The following is a 17,325-nucleotide window of genomic DNA, read 5'->3' on the forward strand; positions in this document are numbered from 1 at the left end:
GTCATAACTAATATTAAAATAAATAAGCAAGTATACTGAGAAGATACACACTGCGCATAGAGAACTCATCCTAATTATACATAATCAGAGGGATTCAAGTAGAAAGTTATGCTATGAATTTCTGGAAGAAAACCAAATCTTAGAAACAACACTCTCAACACCTTTTCTGAGAAATTTTCTTCTGAAATTAGCTTTAATCTTATAAACCCAAGCTGAAGTTAAAAAATAAAATGCCTAAATGTGAATGATAAGACAAGTAGATAAAAAAAAAAGTTCTTCACATTTATAAACAACAAGTTGCATTTTCAGTTTTCAGATGCAATCATCTAAGCAGGGATCCTTCACACTTAACTTTAGCCTTCTGGAAGTTACACACTAAGCTAATTGTCTGTTACCTTTGATTCAGTGTAGATCCTGCTTATCCAAGACACCAATTTTAGAAGGATCCACCAGTTCAAGATAGCTGCTTTTATTCAGCCTACCAAGACAAGTTTCTATTTTTCTTCCTCATCAGGAGGGTAAGAATATATGCATGGTCATTTTAAACCTGAGGGAATTTTTAAATGGCTCAGATTAGGTGGGATGGGATTAGGTGGAATGAATTGGGTCAAATCAATAAATATTTCTAGGTGTCTATATCCCAATGGAAATTATGAACCACAGTGTGTTTGTTCCCTTGTCTGCTTTTTAGGGTACTTCAGTGACCCACAAACCCAACAGAACTATCCTTGTGGTTGAGCACAAAAATGAACTTTCATACAAGACATTTATACTGGACAATGTAAGGATGTGAATTGTAATATACATCAAATGGGAGCACCCTCAATCCATCCTCTAGAGTCTCCCATGTGCGAAGAGCATACTTGCACTGTCAACAGAGCAGACATCAAAATAAGGTGTCTTAGTGGGAAAGAAAATCACTCAACATCACAGTTCAGCCGGAGGAAACAATAGCTCTGCTGACCTAAGTGGAATAACAGCTTTGCATGTCATATTCTCTTGAGAGATATACAGAGACAGCAAGAGAAAAGGAGCAGGAATTACCTATTTTCTTATTAATTTCAGCATTTTCACTGTTTGTTTTATCACTATACATTAGAGGTATTAATGGATCCTCTCCCACGGGAAACATTAYGAATGAGGTAGCGCTTTTACAATAAAACTTTTATTTAATCTCACTCTTAAGGTGCTCCCATTTCTTTGGAGAGGAAGTGAGATAGAAACTGTTGATTTTCTAATATATGCTGAGAAATGCTTAGGAAATGTCACTTAAGGCAGAAAGACAGAGAACACTCAATGCCCACATTTGATATCCTGTTAGTCTGTGTCCTTGAAAGATAGCATTCTACAAGGAAAAAATGTGTAATKCTGAGGTGGGGCTCCCTCGTCTCTTAAAACATCAGGAATAAATGTTTTGAATGGATGATTTCCCCACCACCATCACCACCACTATTATTGCTCTGTAGGAAGCTACCATCTGCAGTGACCTACGTGTTGCCATAGCAGAAACGCGTATTTCAGTTGCTGGCCTGCATGTCTGCTCACCTATCTGCAGTGTGAGACATTTAGAAAATAAATAACACCTGCCAGAGGGCCTTGCTTGCTTTTTACATTGGTTCAGTTAGGGTCCCTTTCCTTTCCCACCTGGTGCTATGCTAAAGCTACTACAGATGACACAGGGTTGCTGCTTAYAGACAAAGTGCAGCTATCTTTTGAGAAAATATCTGTGCAGAGCTGCTTGTATTGGCTTGGGACATGCATTTTCTTTGCAAGGCACCATCAGCCCCAAGTACTCTGAAACTGCTGGAATCCAGACAACAAAGAGAACTCTTTGGAGAAGATATGCACAATTTTTATGCTTTCTAGGAGGCTTCAGAGACACCTTCTCAAACCAACCAGAACTGTTTCTTTCAAAATTATGGATTTTGAGGAGAGGATAGTGAGAGCCTAGCAGGATGGCTATTCCCACGTGTCTTGGACCTGGTGCTCTATGAGAAACTATCAACTATCAGGAAGCACCACTTTGGGCACTGGTAACACTACTAATGTGTCTTTCCTTAAGAAACCTTGCGGTGTCATTAAAGGCACAATTTCAGTTACTGAAGGCTTAAATGTGGAGAAGGAAATGTTTCAGTTCATCCGGGAGGAGAAGTCCAGCTATTTTTTGATGCTGTCGGTGTCCAAAGCACCTCCGGATGCACAGGCGGCACAGCTGCATCAGGGAGAGCGGCCCTGCAGAAAGAGCAGGGGAAGAGGTCACACATGTGGCTTGGTTGCCCTCAGGACGGCTGTTGTGTCCCGACACAGGGCAAATGAAAGCAGCTCTTGCAGCATGGCTGTACATGGAGCTGTCCGACCTTTCCACTTCCATGAGGGAACGCCCCATCGGAAAACATTTATCTCATTAAATAAACAAAAGAAAGACTCCATTCGGAAAGAAAAATAAACCTAAAGACTTACCAAAACAAAATAAGCTATCTCAATGATCTGAAAAAAATCTTTAGAAAGTGCAAGTATACTCTTCAAAAAGAGATTTTAGACTGTTAGCTAATTCACCGGGTCACGCGTAGGAGAACATTGCCTGCAACGCAAGCAAGGCTTGCAGTCACTCAGCAATGCAGCAAAGTCCCAGGGAAGGAGCCACCACAACCAGTCTTGAATGGGACCACACATGCCCTGGGACCACAAGCAGTGGGTAGGACATGGAGAGGCAGCTGGGGCAAGGCGAGGGGGCTTATATTTGCACAGCCCCCTCTGTGCCCYCTTTCAGTCAGCCAAAGGACTTGGAAATCAGCTGCCTAAACAAGGTGACCTTATTTGGAGAAAAAAGCGTGTTGCAAAACATTGGAAAAACACCAGTCAGCAGCAAAAAAATGCCTTCCAACTATTTGTAAAGGTGGGGTTTCCCTTGGAAATACTCGTTATTGTCAGAGCCATCAAGTCTATGCTAGCCAAGTTCCTTGGGCTGCACAGGGTACGCCTGAAATTTTGTGTTATCTCTTGTATCCAGGACGTGCGCAGTGCTGCAGGAGTGAGGAGCTCTGTGTGGCAGGGACTTGCCCTTCCAAGGGTTGCACCTCTGTGCACCACAGATTAAGTGAGAAGACCAGATATCTGCTGCACTTGCATAACAAAGATCGGGCTACTGTTTTTGTGCTGTTATCATCGCACCACAGTTTTGTGCTATGTGCAGGGCCCAAGCCACCGCTCTCTTGCTCCCCTTCTACACTGGTCAGCTCTATTCATGATGAAGTCATGGATCGCATCATTCTAGCTTATTAAAATGATGAATGTCCAGGCTTTTTTATAAAACGTGCAATTTACTGACTGCATGGGAACATCCAAAGATGAGCACAAATACTCCAACAAGGAGTCTCTAGAGACATTATTCAAATCTTCCCCACAAATGATAATTAAATCTTCTCCACATAATTCATTAAAATAATATGTGTAACTGATAAAATACAAACAGCCCTAGAACTATTTGATTTAGATGTAAAAAAATAAGCATTTCCCACAGGTCAAACATATAGTTTGATAGTGCTGATTTATTTGATACATGATACTTTCATTTAAAAAAAGGCTAACATATTGATTTATTATATCATCTCTATGAAGTTTTCCACCAAAAACTAATATAAAGAGGTTAATTTTAAAGACATATTTGCAGCTAAATAGATTTTTAACCCCAAAATAGAACTGAAAGGCAAGATACTAGAAGATCAAGGTTACAGTGTATATATCACATACAACAAAAACATTTTGATTGCCATTTTCCATTTATGTTCAGTCCAGTGCATGATATATTTCTAATCAGTTGTGTGCTATAAAGCGAGAGATCCAGCCCCACTCATTAGCTAGCATCAGTTCCCATCAGGGGTGATTTTCTGCCTTCATTTCTCAGTGTGTTCTGGAATTCCTGGCTCCAATTCCAGTGAAGATATTTGGGAATAAGAAAGACTCACATTGACTTCAGTGCACTTAGGGAATCAGAAAAATCTATGCTTAATTACTAAATACTGTTGCTTGGCTTATATTTTTCTCTCAAATTCTATTTTGTGTTATATTACATGCTTTATTGGATATCTTCCTACTACAATAGGTTCACAGACCCAGAGAGCAAAAAATAGCATTACTGCTGTTCCTGTTATTATTAGTATCACCATTATATTCTGACACTAGAGGAAATAATGTCTAAATATCAGAGTATATAACTAACCTTAGTTGTTTTCATTTTTGTGGAGTTAATAACATGGAATAGTGTATCATTTTGCAGCAGCTCTTTTTCTTTTTTTTTTTTCCACACAGAATCCCATGTGAATGGATAAAACAAATGTTAAGGGGCACCTTCTTTCTGCAGAAAGAGTCGACTTAGTGGATGGCTTGGAGGAACCAGCTCCATTGGCCTTTTGCTGTCGGCGTTCTTTGCCCAGATGTCCGCTCCGTAGTCGATGAGCAGGCTCACGAGCTCGGGGCTGCAGCTCCTGGCAGCTGCGTGCAGTGGGGAGTCCAGGCCCTTGCCACTGTTCACATTTGCTCCTGTACACGAAGAAACAACAAGGAATAGTGACAATGCAGGAAGCTGTTCTCAGTTCCTGCACTGCTTGCTGTGTCTCTGACCGCTTAGCATCCGCACAGATGTGGTTTCCACACTTTGCAGCAGATCATCTCACCTTGTGTTAGTCTGGGAAGCACCAGCGTTGTGATGATTAAGGAAATCATCCCAAAAGAATGGTGCATGAGAAAGTCCAATAGACTTTCACTCATAGCCCAGGCCACAGATTTCCAAAAGCAGGACAAAGATTTGTTTACACCTGAGAGCTTCCTCTAGTCCCCAAGCTACTGCCCCATTCCCTTAAATCACTGCAGGGTATAAAAAAAAAAAAAAAAAAAAAAAGAAGGACGGAGAAGTTCTAGAGGAGCTGGTAAAGAAGGATATAAGTGCTTATAGATGGGTGCTCTCCAATCCATCATTTTGGGACTAATGGCCCCAGAAACACAATAAGGGTGGGCAGCAGAACCTGCAAAACTACTTGTGTTTCTTAACTGTACATTCCCAAGCAAAGAAGTCAGGAAAAGCACAAAAACAGAAAAGCTTTTTTTTTTTTTTTTCAAAGTGAGTTTCTTGCAATATTTCTGTGGCCGCATTATGTCACATGGAACTTTTGGGAAGAAGAGAAGGACTGCTGTAGATAGCAAGGAATGCTCTTGTAAAATTATCTGAGTGTTCAGCCTTATACTAGGTTTGTTTCATGCTAAGAATACAATGTTCAATGTTTTTCTGTGCTGGACATGTTTCAAACTTTTTATGAAATAAGTGAGAATTAAAAACATTTTTGCAGAAATAGCAGTAATTACTTACCTGACTCAAGTAACTTCTTGGCACAGCTTATTTGCTGGTTTTCACAAGCTACATAAAGCGGAGTACCCAGATGTTTGATGTTCTCATCTATATTTACTCCATGGGATGCAAGGAATTCAACACATTGCACATGACCTTAAAGGGGAAAAAAGGTCAAATTGCAGAGAATGCTCATTTTTCAATAGTTCAAATTCTCTATTGCAGCAAGGTAACCTGGAAAGAATCACTGTTTTGACAAGAGGGTAGTGTAATACTTCATCCATTCCCCTTACTCCAGTGTTTTTGACATGGAAAACAGGAGCTGCAAAGCCACAATTAACAAAAATAGATAAACTTCTTGCACTTCGGCCGACTCATTTCAGATGTCTATCTAAGAAGAGCTGAACCATGCCCCAAAGCTAGTCTGGACCATGAATCCCCTTGCAGGTGTCACCAAATGAACACCAATGCCATGAGAGCSAAGGCAAACTGTCCTCAGTTAATGCTGGCGTGGCAGGAGCTGCACTGCTCATGGTGAGAATCAATACAGTGATATKTCATAGATCTAAATCAAACTAGCAACTTTCTCTCTTTCTCTTTTCCACTTGGATCTGTTGCTAGCAACACAGATAGGAGCGTTGATACCCACGGCATTACCTCGCTTAGCAGCTTCATGGATGGGGGATGCTAAGTCACAGGGTGGATGCAGACTGGCTCCATGCTGCAGCAGTAAATTCAAGCAAGCCACACTGCCACTGACACAGGCACTGAACAAAGGAGTGTGCCAGTCAACAGTAACACCATTCACCTGGGGGAAAAAATCACAAGCTTTTCTTTCCTTGCCTTCTCTATGCATGATCATTAAAACAGAAAGGATGAAAGTAGCTCTATTTCTCAACAGAAAATAGGTCTCAATAATTTTTTTTGTTGCTGAAAGTGTCTACTGCTTCCAAGGTTTCCAACTCTGTATCAAAAACTCATTTAAAAAAAAATGAAAAAGAATTGCCCCATTTCCCCTCCCCTCCAGTAAAGAGAAAGCATAGCCACCACAACTCGAGGATCTCATAGGAGTTACAGAGAAATGTGTAACTATTCCTCAGCTACTTCAGTTCAAACACATCCGCCTACACTCAGTTCTGGTTTGCTGGGGCTCCCTGGTGCATGGYAGTGCTTTACCAAGAGGAGACCATGGTGAATCCTCAGAGGGGTTGTCCTGGACAAGTCAGCTCCAGGAGGATGCTGGGTACCTCAACTACCCACCCCCTTTGGAGTTGTAGTATSATTGTCAGTTTGAAATATTCAGTTTTTAGCAGAAAGTGTACAGTGTACAGTTTAACTTTAAACTAAAAAGTAATWGATGGACAATGAATTAATTTTCTTATTCACTATAATTTTGACACTAAGTTGCACAATAGAGGCYATGAGGTACAGCCTCCATTTCATCATTTTACATGTTATTTCCATTTCCTTCCCCTTTGTTGGCATTTGATCCTAACAGTCTTACATCTCAGCTTCAGATTCTGTRTATCTATCAACTCCAATGGGATTAATATTTGCAGAAAACAAAATATGTAGTTATGTACCAGTAAACAATGAGACCACTAAACCATGATCTGAAGAAAAACATTTTTTATTTGTATTTGTGCCTTTTGAATTTGTATCTGCATCTTTGTATCTGTGGATGCCTTTTGGATTGCCTTTTTAAGAATATTTTATTACATATGCACTTTCAGCTGAGCTTTRCAGTGTGTAAGACACTGCAATGCACAGCAGGGAAATAGCACATCATCCAGCCATACAGTCTTTTGATAAATAAGCCCAAAGCTGGATGGCTTGTCCATCATATGCTTACCTGAGCACCATGTTTTAATAAGACACTGGCACAAGCAGCATGGCCCCCTAGGCAGGCTTCATGAAGAGGAGACACCTGGTCTGCTGTAAGCAGATTGACATTGCTCCCCTGATGAAATAATAGAAAATACTATTACAGTAAACCCACCAAAAGGAAAAGAAAATTTTACATAATGATCTTCTAAACGTTTTATAATCTCACCTTCTTCCTTGCCTGAGGTTAATTCATGTTACCTCAATAGGCAAGTAAAGGAAAGTTATGAGACTTGGGCTGTATACAGTATACTAGAGGCCTCCTATACATTACTAAACAAAGCAGAATGTTTTAGCCTTTCTCCCTAGTGCCAAATGCCACTTGGGACACTAGAGGCATTGTTCCAGGCACTTAGCATTCTTTTATTTCTATTGCATCCCAGATAGGAAACTTTGAAATAAAAAAGATGAAAAAATGTTGTTTTTATTGTTTAGGCAATGAAGATTGACAYCTATTTACATCACCATTCCCAGTAAGTTTGTGATTATCTATTTGAAAAGAATTCTGCAATAGTTTTCACTTGTTTTCCAATTTCCACTGTTTAGCACGTTTTGAAGGAAAGTCAGCCTCTGCAAGATAAATGATTTATTTGATTCAACCATGGGTTCTTCTCTTTTTAGCAGTCTTGGCCCTCCAGGAGGTTAGGCTGGAAGAGTTTTCAATAATTCTTCCCTTTCTAGCAAGTGCCCCACAAGACCAAGAATCCAATCTGAAATTCAAAGAATCAGAGCAGTGATGTTCAGAAATCCCTTCCTCCTGGCCACTCCCYGCAGCAGGGGCCATTTGGGCCCAGGATACCCTCAGGCACCTCAGATGGCATCATACATGGATGTGCAGGTGACTGAATTGATGCCTCAGCATGGGTGTGAGGAACTGCCTGCAGATAAAAAACACCTGTTAGGCAATTTCATTACCCTCTGCCCCATAAAATCAAAAAGACTTAGTAACCYTGGATGTTTCACAGCAAAACACAACCTACGTTCAACAATTGACCAAATTCAGTAGCATTTATATCAACCTAGCAAAGGGATACCTGGTTGATGAGCTTCTTCAGGGTAAGCAGACGCCCATGGACAGAGGCATCATGTAAAGGAGACCAGTCTGAGACAAAGTCTGTATAAAGAGAAAGACAGGGCAAAGACTAACAATTCCATGAGCTATTTCGCCAGTGCATTTCATGTCAAATGAGTGCCATCAGGAAATCTTTCTTCTAATTTATTCCTTGAACTACTAAGCTTTTCTTGGAGCAGCCATAAGAAAGGAGTGGGGAAAAAAGGGAAAAAAAAAAAAAAAAAGAATGAGCTCTGAGCGTTTTTAATTCATTCTGTTAGAATTAGACAGCTTTGTTCCATTAAGAAGCCAACAGAGCAATTTACAGAGCATTACCTTGTTCTGACTGAGCTTTTCCCTTGCTTTGAATTATTTCCAGTGTCTTAGTTTTCACAAGCTCATTGCCCTTTTCCTAATAGCCCAAAAGGGGTATGTTTTTAAAAGGCAGCAGCTGCTAAATCCTTTACTTCTACTCAGAGATGGGCTAGAATCAACAGTACTGAATTGTGGAAAGTGCCAAAGTATAAAGAGATAAATTGTGTTATCTGTTGACTTTAACTCTCAGTTTCCACTGCTCAGTGTTAGCAGAGGTGGTTAAGTAATAGCCGTATTCCCTGAACCAAGGAAACCACGGAGTGGCATACAACACATGCAGAGAGAATTTCAGGAGAAGGGTCTGCCTTTGCTTTTTATCTTCTTATTTAAGCATTGGTGTGGAAATGAAAGCAGTCAGGATGACCTTAAGTGCATTTCCAGCAAGCTTTTTTTTTTATATATATATGAGAGAGAGAGGCTTTCCTTCACAGGATGTGTGAAGCACAGGTTTTCTCATTGCTTTCCTYCACTGAGGAAAGTGGGGAGGGAGCCTGTCCTGGGACACCCCTAGCCCTAGGCACAAGGATGAGATTTTACCCAAGTACATTGCAAAGAAATTATTCCTACTGCTAAGATAAACACACTAACACATCTGATGCTGATGGAAAGGTAACTTTGCTAGACTATGTAGAAGACAAGAAAGGCCCACATCAGAAACAGGTTTTTAATGACTGTTTGCAAGTGATCTTGGTATTTAAAACTTGATGTTCAGAAAAGTCCCACACATTAAAAACATTACTGGAAAGGTGTCAGCTTCACTAGAGTGGGATTAGGGAGGTTGGGGAGGGAATCCTTAGTGCCAAATTCAGCATCAAACCTGTCAGATCACATTGAGTGCTTTTCTGATAGACTTCTTCCTATTATTTTGAGGGATGCAGACGAAAGAAAGATTTGATGCATTTTATAAGGCCACCTTTCTACAGTACCCCAGTTATACTGCACAACACAGTGCCCTGAAGCAACATACAGCTGCTGCTGACTTATATGTTTCTTTTCCCTAGTCGCTGTATTTGTTACTTTAACATAGCAAAACAACCCAGCTTAGTGCTAGGGTCCAAAAAAGGGGGTTTTACAGATTTCACAGCTCAGGACGAGGAGACGACACTAATCCCTCAGGATGATATTCGCCTTTTTCTACATTCATTGCCTCAAAACTTAGTGTCTAGTCTAARTTAAAGGCCCAGGTTTCCCTTGGTAAGGAAAAGTGTCTGCAGAGGGCATTTCATCCAGCCCACACATTAGAAACACATTTTGCTGCCCACTGACACATCCCTCTCTGCCTCCATTAAGTAAAAACTTCAATGACCAGCTCAGGCAAGTTGCCAAGGTTTTCATCAGCTAGGCCTCTGTAATGTTGCAAAAGGCCTGTTATACATTTAATTACTCTTGCATGAGTCCTTTATGCCCATGGAACATATTTTTCTAGAGTAATACATAGAGGCAAAAGTATATTTCTGCTGCTCATGTATATCATTTTTAACCCACTAGAGGTTTATCCAAATGCATATCTGCATAGCATCCTCAGCTGACAGAGAAATATTGTCTCTGAACAATGGCTTTTTGAAGGAGCTAATTTTGTTGTTTCCTTTCTTGGATACAAAAAAAAAAAAAAAAAGAAAAAAAGAAAAGAATTATGGTAAGAAGCAGCTATGCAAAATGACAACAGTCACACATATATCACAAGAGAAATTAGGCTGGTTCCTGTGATGCTTCTTACGCAAAGGAAATAATCTATGTATATATATAAAAGTACAACCAAGGATATTTCTAAATATCTGCAGTTTATTTTATATAAATGAGTTTTTATATATATATATATATATATATAAACTCACTCATATATAAACACACACATATATATATTTTATATATATAAATACATATAAATATATATATGTATACACATACACAGACATATATACATATATATCACAGAATCACAGAATGTTCAAGGTTGGAAGGGACCTCTAGAGATCATTGCAAGGTATTTTGCCTTTAACATGCAGAAATGCAGTGGTGTTTATAAAACCTATTGATTTATTCTGGCTAATTCAGCAAGAGACCAAAAGCAGTTAGTTGGTACCTTTCTAAATATCATTGCACAGAATGGTTGAGGTTGGAAGGGACCTCTAGAGACCATCTAGTCCATTTCTGCTCCAGCAGGGACACCTACAGCATGGGGCACAGGGCGGCATCCAGGCCGGTTTGGAAGACCTCTAGAGAGGGAGAATCCACAACCTCCCTGGGCAGCCTGTGCCAGGGCTCTGTCACCCTCACAGTAAAGTTCTTCCTCACATGGAGATGGAACTGCCTGTGTTTCAACTTATTACCCCTTKTTCTGTCACTGGCCACCAATGAGAAGAGCTTGGCCCCTTCCTCCCTTCATTCTCCCTTCATGAACTTATACATGTTAATCAGATTCCCTCTCAGCCTTCTCTTCTGCAGGCTGAACAGGCCCAGCTCACYCAGTCTCTCCTCATACGAGAGATGCTCCATTCCCTTAATCATCTTTGTTGTCCTCTGCTGGACCCTCTCGAGAAGCTCCACATCCCTGTTATACTGGGGAGCCCAGAACTGAACACAGTACTCCAGGTGCGGCCTCACCAGAGCTGAGGAGAGGGGCAGAATCACCTCCCTCGACCTGCTGGCAACACTCCTCCTGATGCAGGCCAGGATCCCATTGGCCTTCTTGGCCACGAGGGCACACTGCTCACTCATGGTTAACTTGGTGTCAACCAGGACTCCCAGGTCCCTCTCCGTGGAGSTGCTTTCCAGCAGGTCGACCCCTAATCTGTMCTGATGCCTGGGGTTATTCCTCCCCAGGTGCAGGACCCTGCACTTGTCCTTATTGAACCTCATGAGGTTCCTCTCTGCCCAACTGTCCAGCCTGTCCAGGTCCCTCTGGATGGCAGCACAGCCCTCCGGAGTGTCGGCCACTCCACCCAGCTTGGTGTCATCTGCAAACTTGCTCAGGGTGCCCACAGTGCCCTCATCCAGGTCATTGAAGAACAAGTTGAACAGCACCGGGCCCAGTMGTGACCCCTGGGGGACACCACTGGCCACAGGCCTCCAACTAGGCTTGGCCTCATTTATCACCACCCTCTGAGCTCTGCCATCCAGCCATATATACATTTATACATACATACATACATACATACATACATACATACATATATATATATATATGATGTATCTACAACCAAAACTATTGCTGAACATCCTTGGGTCCAGAAAGGAACTTCCATTTGTATCCACTGGAGACTGGCCATACTTGGAGACAGGGTACAGACCCATTACCCAGGGGAAGTCTCATTACCTGATCAGTATATGCAGCTCATAGGTACAGTCAGAATGATTACCAGTTCTGAAAGATGAAAGAAATATACGTCCAAGAGCAGACCAGGAGGGACCATCACACACTAGTATTTGTGCCACCGCCGAACATGAGTGCTTCCTGGGGCTTAGCCCAAGGTCTTACTTAACAGATTGCCCTTATGGAGCCTTCTCCTGCATTTCACATGCAATCAGTACAGCTGTGGACTCCATTTTTTTTCCTGTATATCATGTTTGTTGCCAAAGAACAGACAAAATCTGTTGACTGTAAGCTGAAGATTAGGTTTTTCTGTGAATATTTTGAAATTAGATATCTATTCCACTGCTTCATGTGAATGGGAGGGACTGCTCAAATTTAGCAGGCAAATCTGTAGTGCCAAATAGAGAGAGCCAGGAATAAAGAASACCAGGAAGACACAACAGCACTGAACTGTTTTTCATCCATGTGCTTAATTATCCTTATTACTTGAGGTGACTTCAAAACAATGCAGAGAATGGCTCAGAGAAATACTTCAAACCAAAGAAAGCTCCCCAAGGCGCTCATGCACCAGGTTTGGCGCTTTCACTCTACATAAGCCTTCCTCCATAATATTAACCCAACAGGCTTTATAAATACCAACCTCCTTCCTGCCACAATGTCATGCAACATATGTCCTTAGTTTCATGCTATGAAAATATCACTCTACTAAACTGCAACATAGCCCTCACACTATTAAATATACACTATATAAACACACACTAGATAAATATAAATATACGTAAAATAATAAGAATGTCTCAGGGTAACCAAGTGAAGCCCATAGTGTGGATGTGGTCAGTTTGCTTTCAAGCGAGGCTGTAAAGACAAATCCGGCTACACTATCTGTACTCAAAGACAGGAATGGTCCCAGTCTCCTTCATTTAGCAGTATAGAAATAGCCAATGACAGTATGCATCAGGTGGTCTTTTCCAATCTTGAATTCCTATGAATATGAAAGTCAGAAGGAATAACCATAAGAAACTTAAGAGCAACTGAAAATTCACAGGCACAGGAAGATTCATCAACTCAGGTGTGATTCACATTTGAGAGAAGCCTCAAAATTAGAAGGCGGAAGACACAGAACCCCAGTACAGCTTCATGGACTGCAGTGAGCACATGAGCAGATGAATGAAGTCAGGAAGTCTGTGTAATATACTTTGCTTAGCTTTTAAAGAAAGTTGCATCCTTTGCTAATGGAAGCATCTGGAAAGGGCTTGCCACCTTTACTGTGTTCCGTAGTCCATTCTCCACAACAAATGTATGGTTGCAATAATAAGTTCAAACGCCTTCTTTGTCAGCTGTAAACAGTCAGCAATTTCCAAAAGCKATGGCTCATTAGGATAGGGGACCAAGTGATGCTGCAATAATTAAAGCACAGTATGGTTATTAATTCATTAAAAGAGGTTAGGAAAGGTGGGCATTGTGTGTTGYGCGCAGTGGGATTACTGCTGCACATTTGCTTGTGCTTTGTCAATGATTCTTGCATGTGCTTTTTTAAGCAGCCCTGTGAGACAGCCCATTTCAGCCATGATCAGAGTGGGTGAAAAACAAACCCCAGAATTGTCACTAAGTTGGRGAGAAGGCCCTTGTTCTTGTGACATTTTCTGGGAGGAGGATGGTAGTATACTCGGAGACAAATACCTCACCTCTCTCCAAATATCTTGAAGCTATGTCAGATCTACAAGGCAGCCTCTTCAGGGGCTAGTGACCACCATGGTGCCCTTCATACATATCCTGACTGTGTTATTGTTGCTACTGTCACAGGGTCTGCCAAAAACGTCACATTTTCCCAATTAGAAATGAATGYTATTGCAAGATCTGTATGAGTTGTAATGCATGTATGCTTACAAGTTATTCTTAAAAGTTAGACTGAAGAACAAGTTTTCTGAGTTGCAGCTTGATTTTTTTTGGTAACACAGACACAGATAGGGTTTTGAGCAACCCAAACTATTACATTAACCTCTCAGGTTCTGGTAAAGAAGAGGGAGATGTATGATCATGCCATCACAACCACATGCAGATCTTACCCATTCAGGTTTTTCCTGAGAAAGGGAAAGTATCTACTGAGACACTTAACCAGATTGAGATCAGACTAGTTGTCTCTAGACTGGCCACTACTTTGCAATTCTTAAAAACTGCAGTTCTTAAAAACAGATTAAAAGTTTGACAAATTAAAAATAAATATCAGAAGAAAATAAAAATAGGTATGTACAAATCTGTTCTAAATTCACCTGGGAATCTTTAAATGACAGGGACCAAGGACTTTATCATAAGTAAAAGTTGAGACCTAAGGCATCTTTAAGCCAGTGAAGGCTATGCTGGTGAGGAGGCTGGTTATAAAGACATGTTTAATAACTTGAGAATGCCATGACCTGTTGTGCTCCTGCCTCAGCTCCATTTGCAGCGAACACCTCCACCCTGAAAGGACTCCAGGGAGGCACCCTCCTCCTGGAGGACACAATTTTCCCTAGTTCCTGCATGCAGGGCAGCACTCTCAGATTTCTACTTTCTCCCTGCTCTGTTCTGCAATTTGCATTTCTTACCTGAAGGAAATAGACTGCACTGGAAGATGGGATCTTGCTCCTGTTTCTGTGCAGTACAGTGGATACTCCATCAGTAATATAAACGGTCAGTATTTAAGCCATTTACAAGCTTCTGAGTAAAACCTAGGTGAATGTCAAAGCTATTGGTCATACGTTTTTTCCATAAGGAAATAATGATTTTCACAAAAGTCCTATGAGGGAGCAACAATTTCTGATTGCCAAGAGTGCCACACAGGAACAAGCCAGTTTATCGAAAATTGAAATTTACCCAGCATCTTATGCATGGGCATGACAGATCAGGTGTCAGGACTCTCAACAACTAGAAATCTAAAACTCCAAATTCCAAATACAGAGGCATTGGCCTATCTAGCTCACTTTTCACCACTGAAAATCCCAGCTGTCACAGAATATACATTAAACTTTGGATCATATTTGATTGCACTGGCATCACTTGGGCATTTGAATGCCAGCAGTGTATACAGAGAGAGCCTTATGTCCTTAACCACACAAATATGCAACTCCTGACTGCTCCCTGTGGACAACAGAGCATTCCCAGTGCCTTTCTGGGAGAGCATTCATTTTTGCGGTGAGACTTTGGAACATCTTTTTCCAGCCTCTGATCACATGGATAGTGTCGCACCCTGGGCGCCTGCTCCCCCATTGGCTTCCTCCAGCAGTGCTCTCATACRGAGCATCTCCCAAGGGGCTCTAAAAACCATTCAGCTGAAGCACTCTCTGATATACAGACTTGCATAACATGCATGTTTATGGCACTACATATAACAGTACAGAGAGGTATTTTTCATATCTAAAGGCTTTTGCAGGAAGTTGGTGATATAGCCAGAGCCAAATACATTCCTGTTTTAAGTCACTGGAGCCACTTATCGGATCTATCTGGGACCAAGCAGACCTGAGAGGTATGGGATGAACTCGTTTTTTCAAAGGACAAACTCCCTGGTGTGCAGCAGGGCATCTCTATTTCTCTTGAAGCTGCACAAAGCCCAACACTGTTTTGCCAGAGCTTCTCTCCAACATGGAGCTCATATGATTCACACTGTATGTAACAACCCTCTCCTTCCCTGTTCACCCTAGCCTCGTGCCCCTGCATATACATATGCACACACAAGGAGAACAGACTGCATGGCAAATGTACCAGTCATCTTTGCATTGCACGTTACCTCCTTCCATTTTTATGACCCTACTTTTCCTTTTGTTATGAATGGAAAGGTTGCAAAGAGTGAATGGAAGCCCAGCAAAGGAGTTAGAAGAACGTAAAATCATGTTATCTKAACTCACCTTCTTGTTCCCACTGGCCACAAACTGAAGGAGCAACTTCTCAGAAAACAGGACTACAGGGAACACATCTAGCTGAATTGTTATGTTAAGTTTAATTACTTGTCTTTTGTCACCATGTCATATTTTCACAGGCTTCAGGCCAGACAAAAGAGCGATGACCGGGGTGAAGTCATTTGTCTGAATTACTGTTCATCCGCGACCAAAATTGAATAATGGCTGTGGCTAAACCCACTGATACTGGCTAAGCCTCTGCAAGAATATTTCTGCCTGACTATTGGAAAACAAAAGGTAAAAAAAGAGAGAGAAAAGTAAGGGAAAGGGAAAGAGGAAGAGAAGAGGAAAGAGGAAGGTAAAAGGAACTGAGCCACTGCTGAGCTTTCAGCTGGCACTAATCTAAGGAAAACATTCCACATTGCATCTTCTTCGACAGTTTGTTGTGGTTCAAATCCTGCATGTTTTTCCACTTTTATGAACTGCCCTTCAGAATCAATATTCTTTTCTATGTGATGCACACACACACACATAATAAAAACCATTTGCAACTGTCAATAGCATATAAAAAGCCCATCTCAAGTGCAAGAACATGGGGTCATTGTGTAGGATTGTAGGTGGGCTTGCACGGTAAATAGGATACTGGGGGGAACATACCACCATAGCCTGACTTTGTCCTATCCACAGACATGAATCCTGGCAGACTGAAGACTAGCAGGAGTGTTACTTACCCCTCATCAGTGGGTTTGATAGAGAAGTTGCAGATGGCTGGCATCCGGCTCCTTGCAACTTGYTGGTGTTTTGGTTTGCTCCCTCATCATCCATCTCAGCCCAGGCTGCCCAGTTTCTACTTTTTCACTTCACAGTTGGTCCCAAGAGTTCAAATTCCATCCTCCTCGGCAAACCCCTGGTTATGGGAGTAATTTATTAAGCAGGCTGTGTGTGCACAAGGCAAACAGTCCTTGCAGCAGACTGGAACGTGGTGCCGGCAGCACTTTGTGCAGAAACTTGAGCACCTGGATTGGGATCTCATGAAACGCCTCCCTCTCTGGCTTGGGAGGCAGCCAGCAGCCAGGCGGACCACACTGTGCAGAGCAAGAGACGAGCCTGATGTCATATCCTTCCCAACGCTGCACCCAATCAGGGCGCCTGCCGTCTGCTTTTATCAGGAAGGAAATTCTTAGTTTGCCAAAAAAAAAAAAAAAAAGAGGCAGAAAGAGCCAGTTCAACTAGTTCAGCAAACTCTGCCTGCAGGGGATTTGTAAAGAAAACCCAGAGAGATACTGGTGTGCACTGATCTGCACCACTCCCAGGCGAGYGGTTTAGCAGGCAGCTTTGCCCCGTGCCTCTCGGAGTAGTGTGCAGCATGCAAAGCCATTGGTGTTATCTGAAAAGCCCATGATGCTGGGCAAGAAATGAGCGCTGAATTCCTTGTGCTCGGCAGTGGTCGCCGCATACCATAAGGATATTGAAACCACATGTTTGTAGAGCT

The 17,325-nt window shown here is 41.7% G+C and overlaps 1 protein-coding gene across 1 annotated transcript; it reads right to left on the reverse strand.

Moving 5' to 3' along the window:
* Window positions 1-1,645: 1,645 nt before the first annotated feature.
* Window positions 1,646-16,873, reverse strand: ASB9 (ankyrin repeat and SOCS box containing 9). The gene is made up of 7 exons (XM_026035293.1): window positions 16,565-16,873; window positions 8,260-8,339; window positions 7,194-7,301; window positions 5,999-6,149; window positions 5,363-5,497; window positions 4,348-4,539; window positions 1,646-2,232 (listed from the first exon to the last, which is right to left on the reverse strand). Exons 1-7 carry the CDS (start codon window positions 16,656-16,658, stop codon window positions 2,108-2,110), a joined length of 885 nt encoding a protein of 294 aa, XP_025891078.1. The 5' UTR covers window positions 16,659-16,873; the 3' UTR covers window positions 1,646-2,107.
* Window positions 16,874-17,325: the final 452 nt, after the last annotated feature.

This window comes from Nothoprocta perdicaria, unplaced genomic scaffold (genome assembly GCF_003342845.1).
Source record: "Nothoprocta perdicaria isolate Ctin4 unplaced genomic scaffold, notPer1 scaffold_158, whole genome shotgun sequence".
In the NCBI taxonomy this organism is placed as follows: domain Eukaryota; kingdom Metazoa; phylum Chordata; class Aves; order Tinamiformes; family Tinamidae; genus Nothoprocta; species Nothoprocta perdicaria.